A 9,377-nucleotide genomic window follows, 5' to 3' on the forward strand; every position below is an offset into this window, starting at 1 on the left:
ACTCACTTTCTTTCTGTAAACACTTTCTTTCACAGCCTGTCTGTTTCCTATTTCCTCAAATTCTGTCCTTCTCACCAACAGTTACTGTTACTCACTCTCTCTCGATCTGATAGTATATTACTTTTAGACACACATTTGTCTTGATGGATGGATTAATGAATAGATAGCTGGATCTCAGAATCAACTCATAAACTTGATCTCAGGCAAAAAAAGGAGGGCAAGGCAAGAGGGAATTATTTATGATGACAGGTGAAATTGTTCCCATTTACCAGGGGAGTAAAGCAAAATTAATCGGCTTAATACTAACAAGTAGCTGCTTGTGAAACCCATCAGACACACTTGAGCCATTATTAATTTATTTAACTGGAATGGAAACCTGAAGCTTAACTTTGTATCTGCCAGATCTAAAGGTTTGGACAGAAATAAGTGATGACAGCAGCTGTTATAAACACAGAGGTTCTCGTGAAGCACACATCAGTGGGTGTGCATTGGGATTCTGTCTCTTGCCTTTTCTTCTCTCGCCCCTCCTGCGTTCCGCTGGGTGAGTGAAATTCCAAATTGCCCCCTCCCTCCTTTTGCCTCCCCTCTTCTCCCTCTCTTATACACACACACATACACACACTCTCAGGTCTGAGAACTATCTGCTGTGGTTCTGATACCTGCAAAAGACACACTCTCTCACACACTCCTTAAAGATGGCCTGGACTCATACAGCTCTGCTGACACTGCTGCCCATTGTTTTCATTCTGATTGGTGAGTGCCACATCTGTGCTTTTTTTTTTTTTTTTTTTTTTACCTAACAATACGTTGGGGACATCGTTTTCCCCAGAAACTAGTTCAATTTGACTAAACCTCCCTTTGGAGACACCCTGGGACATCCTCAATTGGAAAAATGGTTTACGCATTTTTTTATATTAATTAAAAAAAATAACAAATGCACAAAAATAGACACACATCTAAAAAACATGGTGTTATCATGGTAGGTGTCAAAATAAACATGCTAAAACTATGGTATCATGTACAAAAACCTATAATTGGTAATACTAAAGTGTATTCATTAATTTAAAGCTTGCAATCATTTCTACAGTGGATGCCCTGTAACTGTCAAATGCATTGCTGGAATAGTTATCAATTATTTCACTTAAGAATTGGTCAAAAATATCAGATAAAAAAAAATAGGAACCGAATCCTTTATTTTCTTTCTCCATTTTTCTGTCTCCAGTGCTGGCAGGAGTTGAAAGTGCAGCGGGGAGTGATGGAAAAGACAGTGAACGTAAGGGTATGTTCAGTTGAACACACACACGCACGCACGTCCAGTTAGCTACAGTATACTAACGGCATACCATAGAGTTCTACTAACACTTGTTTTTATAAAGCTAATAACCCAATCCCACACTTCAACTGTACCGCCAAAAGAGAACTTTTTGCATTTTAAAATAATTATGTATATACTGTATATATATATATATATATATATATATATATATATATATATATATACACACAATATAACAGGGTCAGAATTTAAGGGGGCTTGGGGCAAAAATGAAATTTTGTAATTATTTAATTATTATTCAAATAATTTAAAATGTTGGAGTAAAAATGCCCTCATAATCGATGCCATAATGAATTGTTTTTTTATTTGTAATATATATATATATAGGATTTTAAATTCTATTCTAGGCCTAGTTATGCATTTTATCTCTTGTTAATATACGTGGTAAAATGTAAGTATTTGGCCTAAAAGTTTGACTTAGTGTATTTGTTATACTGTGGGTATAAAACAATTGCCTTCATAAAGGTAAAAAAATGCCCATGAGCAACAAATGCAGTCAAAACATTGCTCAATAATTGTAAAGTCAATTTCTGGCACTGATAAATTAATCAGTGTTCAATTAAGGATGTCTCTGGATATCCCAAAATAAAGGTTTTGTCAGATGTTGTTAACTTCTGTGCACAAATTCCTCCACAAAGCAAACCCACACACATTCTCCAAATCCCTCAAGCTTTCTCCTTTCCCCCTTGCTTTTGCAGTATCATCTAAACAAATTTTCATGCCAGCATCAGATGCCTCAAACTTCTTCAAACGTCGCAGTCGCAGATCGCCGAAAACTTATGCAGAGTACTATGGTGAGCACTGTGATATCCTGACATATCTGCTTTCCTTATAATCTTTGAAGGATTAATAAATCTAACGACTGTCGTTGAAATTACACTTCTAACATGCATTTTAAGCATTAACACTAAGTTTGCATATTGTCAGATAGCTTGGTTTGTCAGTTGTTTTTTGGCACTTTTAAGTCATAATTGCCAGGGTGCTGCTCCAACCCAACTTTGACACACTTGCCTGTAATTTATGTAAACCCAAAGACCTAGATCAGCTGGATCAAGTATGCTGGACTTGAAATTAAGCCCTGCAGAAAGATAGATCTCAGGAAATTGGATAGAAAACCCCAGTGAACCCCAATTTGTGGTCCAGAAGGCCACAAGGATCAACAGGACTTTATGAAGCCGCTCTCTCTCGTTCACAAACACAAACATCCCCCAAAACACCATCACATTGTCCCATAGCCCACCAGCCCACCATTACTGAAATGAAAGCATGGACAACTTTTACTGAAGTGTGTTTTAAATTGTCAGCAATGTATGTGTGTGTGTGACGGTGCACTCTGCAGGTTGAAGGAGGAAAAGCAGTTGGGGCTCGAGAGTGGAACGTGTAAGGATCGAAATAAAACAACCCCCCTTAATATGGAGAGAGAGACAAAAACTTAGATTACTTTTGGCATTCAAGCCAAATTTGCTAATATCTTTGAGCTTCCCATCACACAAGCTGTCCGACTGCTTATGGGAATGTGTTTTACCCTTAAATGTGTTTTTGTTGTAAAGTCATCAGCTGAAAGCATGTGAAGTATGAGGACACTTAGAGGTATCCTAAATTAAGACAAAGCGAAAGTGTTTGTGTGTTTTGTAGGAATACAAGGATCTGAGGTCTTAACTGTAGTAGATGTGTCTTTGAATCATCATGGTAACACTATCGAACAAGCAGACTAGCAAAGATTTTGGGTTGAGTTTTTTTAATGGAAATCCACAAGCAATTTTACCCATATTATTCTAGAGGTTGATTTAAGTAATCCGATATATCGGCCGATATTTGGCCATTTTGAGATTATCGCCTAATAGCGGTTTCTGCTTGGCCAGTTAATGGAAGAGTTTGTTTGACCCCTTGTGCCATTTTCAAAATATACTGACAATCAGCATACCCTATCAATGTATATACATTTTGATTAAACATTTTATTGTATATTTAAGTTTAACATTCAGTAATTTTATGTACAGAACATCTTATTTGCTATCATTACATTATGCTATATCAACATTATATTAGGCTTCTACCGTGTCCTCAAGGTATGCTTTTTTACTTTATTTACCCTCCAAAAATCACTAAACTGAATTTCTTATGGAATAAACCTTTTCAGTTCACAGTTTAACAATGTATACTGACTGTATCTTGAACTCAGTATTATTTATCTTTCCTTTAGCGGAACAGAGAGTGAAAATGGGTGCAAATGAGCGAAGGAGGGAGCACTTAGAGGAACAAAGCAACGAGCATGAGAACTATTTAGAGGAGGAGCGTGACGGTAAGATTGATCTTTTTTATTATTTTGGTCTCTAGAAAAGAGAAACATCCTTTGCAATCCCTCTACTGGACATATATATATATATATATATATATATATATATATATATATATATATATATATATATCATACTTTATCCTATAAGCAGGGCCATAAGCGTTTTAAGCGGTCACTTAGTGCCCCAGAGTCACCAGGGGGCCTTCAAAGCAAGGTAGTTCTTTTTTTTTTCATTTTTAAATATACTAAAAGCTGCTAGTAGGACTCCGGCAGCTCTTATGGCTCAATTAGACAGTTATAGGGGGCCCCCTTGTGGCCTGAGAGGGAAGGGAGTATGTAACTGCAAGTAGAGTGTTGTAGCTAGATGTGACACGCACGTGCATGCTCAGAGAGTTTTAAGGACAGCTATAGTTTTAAAGACTGATATTGAATCTGTTTTGGATGCCATGTAATATAATGATTAGGAATAATAATCCATTGACATTATCCTGACTTTTGGCATTAAGAGATGATCGTTTAAATTATTTGAAAGTTACAAAACAAGGTAGCTCGCAATTCATCAGCGTTAGCAGGTAAGATCAAGTCTAGGAGTCGATTTTGTGCTGGGAGCTGGACATTTGCTGGACTCCATCTCTAAGATAACATTACCTAGTGTTGCAGTTTGTTGTCTCTGTTGAATAGCGGAAGAGAAGCACTGAGGGAAGTCTCTCGGGAGCGCACATAAACGTCACACCCTTTGGATTTTCCCAGCAAAAGCGACCCGCTCCCATTGCATGAAAATCAGTCTACAGGCTTTAATAGGCAACCTAGAAAGTCCGGGAAGGGCTAATTTTTTAAGTTGCGTTACAAGCCGTTCACACGTTGGCAAAAAAAAGAAATATTACATATTGCACCTTTAAGAGAAATGCACCATAGTAACCATAATTTCTTCGTAGTTAACGTAGTTAAAATAACATAGTTACTACAGTTAGTTTTGTGACTGTAAAATTAAATTACATTATGTATTATATTATATTAAGAAGCTTTCAGAAGCTGTTATTTTAACTTTGTATATATATATATATATATATATATATATATATATATATATATATATATATATATATATATATATATTAAAAACTTGGCTAATACCAAGTTTCAGTTTAACAGCAGCAGCAATTACTCGAAGACATCTGTATAGTGGCAGTAACTAAAATATAACCAGCAATGTGTGTGATCATGTTAAAATTTCTTGTTGCTGTCTGTCTTTCTTTCAACAGAACAGTATGAGAGGACCAGAGAGAGGAATGAACAGTGGAGAGAATTCCACTATGATGGGCTTTACCCACGATACCCTCACCACCGCCCATATGTCTGAACACACCTTGGGCTTCTATCAGAAAAATCACCATATTATAATGTTAGGCTATTATTATTTATAACTCAGTCTGAGCACTTATACACAGAAATTCCTTAATACATATCATAGAGATTGGAACACACAGTAAGCACTTTCTGTTCTAATCCTGTTTAGTCATTTATCTTAAATGTAACGATCACTTTATTGGACGTTATTTTGTCCAGTCAAAACATTCATGATTAGTGAGTAATTGTAAGCTTTTTCCCCTATAGCAACTGCTTCCTATTTCTTTGCAAGTAATAATTTAGCTCTCATCTGACTTTTCTTTTTAAATAACTTTGTTCAAACTGAAGTCTGTATTGATGTGGATAAAAAGAGTTCACATTTTCCACCTAAGTGAGAAGATTTAATCTAAAATGCAATGACCAGAATGCTATAAGAGGAAGAAAAAGCCAATTAATGTCAAAAATTAAAAGAACGACCTGCACCTCCATTGCAACAACTTAACTCATATACTGTACATATTAAAACAGATGCAAGAGTTTGTGCTCCTACAGACTTTAATACTAATTCTTAGGCAGTATTTGCTGGCAATGGAATGAACATTCCTGCGTTGAGAGCTTAGACAGATGGGAAAATGAGGGAGAAAGAGGCAAGTGGAAAGATTTATCTACCTTCATAAGCCTTGGTGCTGTCATCCCTCCCACATTTTCACCTGGCAGTAGAACGGCTTATTTCTACACCTAATCCTTAAAGAAAAGCACAAGAGGGTATTAAAGCTTTAATATATAACATCATAACAAGAGCCAAACAAGATTGAGCATGTGTGCCAACCTCACCAGTCAATAATTGATTAAATCAATAACTGCTTTGCAGATGATCGTATCAAGTCAATGGAACACAGCACAATTCACTTGATTGTTTAATCCAGGCATGCCTCATGGCACAATTCATATAAACGCTCACAACTAAAACAGTACATATGAATATTTCTGGCTTCAGGTTAAAACAACGCACATAGACACCAGACACATAATACATGTAAAAGAACAATCATATTTAACATTCAGTGATTCAAGGTCTTGTTTCAATCCAAAGCTGACACCTTTCCAGGACTAAAGTCCCTGTCTTCTACTTATGGAGACATTATGAGAGTCTTCAAAGATATGTGTTTGGATTTCACAAGATCAGGCTGCACACAAGGGAAACTGCTGCTACTTTAGTTTGTTAAGGAATTTGGGCTGTTCCTCTCCACGTGGCAACAGTAGTTCACCACATATTTTGGGTCACTTTTTTCCTGTGGAAATTAGAAATATGGGTTTAAACAGAGGCAAAGTGTGTCAATACACATACATGCTGATGTATTCCATAACAGATCAGTTATAATGCATGAATGCCAAAACCCAAATCTATAGTAAATAAATAGAAGCTGTACCTTTAACATGCCATCGCTCTCTCCCACTTGAAGAGACCACACTGGCTGAAGTGGAAGATGAGGAAAATAATTCAAAAGAAATAAACAAAAAACAAAAGTGTATTATGCCACTTATTACAAAGCTACTTACCAAAGATGTAGATAAATGGATACGAAATATTGATTTAAATTCTATAGTTTTTATGATCAAAAACAGATCGCACGGCTCTTGGGTGTGTTCAAACCGATCTGGGATGCGTTTCCCCAAAGCATCACAAGCGATGCCGCCAATGGATTCCACAATCTACGTAGGCTTACAATGCTTTTGGGAAAGGTAGCCCTGAAAATACCACCACCATATATTTGTAATTGGACAATTGGTTTGCAACATTTGATTTTTCAGAGAAATGGTAAATCTGTAAATGTTAAGATAAAGCAGTTAGGTTCAATGAATTGGCACTATCCGGTGTGTATTCTGCAGAAGTTGTAGGATATGTCAGAAGGTGATTAATAAGGTTGCTGGTGTTTCTACATTTGGCTTGAAATCTTTGTAGACATTCACAGCAGATGGGTTTTCCCAGTCTCATCTAGCAAAACCCCAAAATAATTCAAAATCTCGCTATGTGATTTTTTTTAAAAAAGCTTCTCACTCTCCAAAGTTTTATTTAAATTCATATTATCCATTAAGAGACACAACCACCAAATGAACACGCTGGGATTCAGACGTGTGTGTTTGAAGCATGGGGAAAGCACACATCGAAAAATAAACCGTACCATATATGGGGCAAATTGTAAACAGCATTGTGCGCTCCTAAAGGGCACTGCATGAAGGGGACTCCACTTGAAAAGACTAAATTTTTTATGTTATTTTAGGCATAGGCCTGTATCAAATGAAAGTTTTAGTGAAAATAATATTTACCACCGCACATACAACATAACTTATGGTACTGCCATATTAACGGTGCTATCATTTAAAAACATTGTGGCATTAGGTTATATCACATTTTATTCATTAATGTCTAGGCTTTAAATGGCTTTTAGGTTACCACCAAAAAATAAACAGGGATTACGGTGGGCATTTTTTGCACAATCATTTTGAATTCTGTGGGCATTTTTGTTGCCATTTTTGCCCCAAGCTCTTTTTCCGACTTTGGAGAATCACAGATTTCAGCACAACATTGTATTTACACGGCAATCAAATCTTGGCGGCTTTGCCTTTTTCATGTTATGGGACGTTTTCCCAGGTCGGTACCTTTGCAGCTGATTGGCTCTTTGATGAAGGTGGGGACTGATCCTCCCCTTCTGAAAAGCCATGCTCCAGCGTGGGAACTGGTGGGCCTGGGAGATGGGACATAGGACCAGCGGGTAATTTTGGACCCTCCGAGGCAGCTTTCTGGGAAATTAGGAGACCCCCGTTTATAGCCGACCGCGAGGGAACAGCAGGCCCTGCGCTACTCTGGAGCACTCTGAGGAGAGAGAATTATGCATTAATTTCACTTACGGTTTTATCAAAAGCAATTTATGGTCAACTTAGTACAGGTTTAAAACACCTACAGCAACGTTTTGTTAAGTGTCTTGATCAAGTAAACAATGTTGATAACTCATAGATCACCGTTTGGAGGGTTTGAACCTAAACCTTTCAATTACCAGACCAGATCTTTAACCACTATTTCATAGCACCTCAGAAAGTGAAAATGGGGTCATAAAACACCATATTAGCTTTCAAAATCCAATGTAAATCAAATGCAAACTGTACAGTCAAATGCAGTTTATGCATTAACAACCACAGGTAGAGCCAATCAACCCCTCACCGCTTCTGAATATCATCTGTCCTCTTCTTCTGAGCCATTAGTCTATGCTGGTGCCGTTCTTTTATTTGTTTGAGGAGGTCAGACGCAGAGAAGGACTGAGCTGGAGATAAAGACACAGCTACATGAGGGGTAAACAAAAGAAGACAGAGATTAAATATGTTAATGCTTATTAACAGACACTGAAGCCTCATATTCCAGTGTCATTCTAAAATAGCCTTAAATTATTTTATTTTTTTTTTAATTGTGGGCTGATGTTCCATGGCCATCTGCTGGATAACAATGATACTACAGCACCAGATAATGTGTATGTAGTAAAATATTAAAGGAACAGTTCACCCAAAAAAATGTAATTCTCTAATAATTTAATAACCCTCATGCCATTCCAGATGTGTACAACTTACTTTCTTCTTGGTTTAGCTATGCTCAAGGTCCATATAATGCAAGTGAACTTTGAAGCTTCAAAAAGCACACAGAAGCAGCATAAAAGTAATCCATAAGAATCCAGTTCTTTAATTCATGTCTTCTGAAATTATCTAATCGGTTCTGGGTGAGAACAAACCAAAATATAACTCCTTTTTCACTGTACATCTCGCCATTGCAGTCTCTAGGCACGATCATGGAAGAAAATATTACCAGAACTCTTTTTTAGGGCAAACAATAACAAACACTATTTTCACATTTTCAATTATGTGACATGTACCTGCAATAGGGTGGTTAGCCATTCTCTGCTTGTTTTTTAGTTTTGCTGTGGTGTCTAATCATGGGGCGAAGATGATGCCTCACTTGCATGTTGTGTTTATGGGGCGGTTTTAGAAAGCCCCTGGAGTGGTATTAAGGATTTGGTGCTTGATTGCTACTGTGAGGAAGGTTTGTTTTCTGGTTGTGTGGTTCTCTGTGAGGCCTCTAGCTGTTGCTTTAATTTCTGCTTTTTCTGTAGCATTGACTTCAGTTCAGCTGGAAAACAAAGAAAACAATCCTAATCACCATACTACAGAATGCTTATACCTCTTTTAAATCCAAACACACCTAGACTATCAACCAAGAATACATCACATATCACACACACGATAGGCAATACAGTAATATGATTTTACTATGGTTAAAGGTGCTACATGTAAAACTGACAACAAGTGTTTGAAATGGGTAATGCAGTCCAAATTCAAAATATTGGAGAG

The 9,377-nt window shown here is 37.0% G+C and overlaps 1 protein-coding gene across 1 annotated transcript; it reads left to right on the plus strand.

Moving 5' to 3' along the window:
- Positions 1–605: 605 nt before the first annotated feature.
- Positions 606–6,457, plus strand: LOC127639176 (unique cartilage matrix-associated protein-like). Its single transcript, XM_052121060.1, has 5 exons — positions 606–753; positions 1,223–1,279; positions 2,035–2,130; positions 3,540–3,638; positions 4,898–6,457. Exons 1-5 carry the CDS (start codon positions 696–698, stop codon positions 4,993–4,995), a joined length of 408 nt encoding a protein of 135 aa, XP_051977020.1. The 5' UTR covers positions 606–695; the 3' UTR covers positions 4,996–6,457.
- The last annotated feature ends 2,920 nt before the right edge of the window (positions 6,458–9,377 follow it).

The sequence above is a fragment of the Xyrauchen texanus genome, chromosome 47 (genome assembly GCF_025860055.1).
Source record: "Xyrauchen texanus isolate HMW12.3.18 chromosome 47, RBS_HiC_50CHRs, whole genome shotgun sequence".
Lineage (NCBI taxonomy): Eukaryota > Metazoa > Chordata > Actinopteri > Cypriniformes > Catostomidae > Xyrauchen > Xyrauchen texanus.

What these genes read in the sequence shown, in the direction of transcription:
- LOC127639176 (XM_052121060.1), top strand. Translation starts at nt 696, where the DNA reads ATGGCCTGGACTCATACAGCTCTGCTGACACTGCTGCCCATTGTTTTC. An exon ending in CATTGTTTTCATTCTGATTG is followed by an intron (nt 754 to 1,222) that starts GTGAGTGCCACA and finishes TTCTGTCTCCAG; the next exon opens with TGCTGGCAGGAGTTGAAAGT. An exon ending in TTTAGAGGAGGAGCGTGACG is followed by an intron (nt 3,639 to 4,897) that starts GTAAGATTGATC and finishes TTCTTTCAACAG; the next exon opens with AACAGTATGAGAGGACCAGA.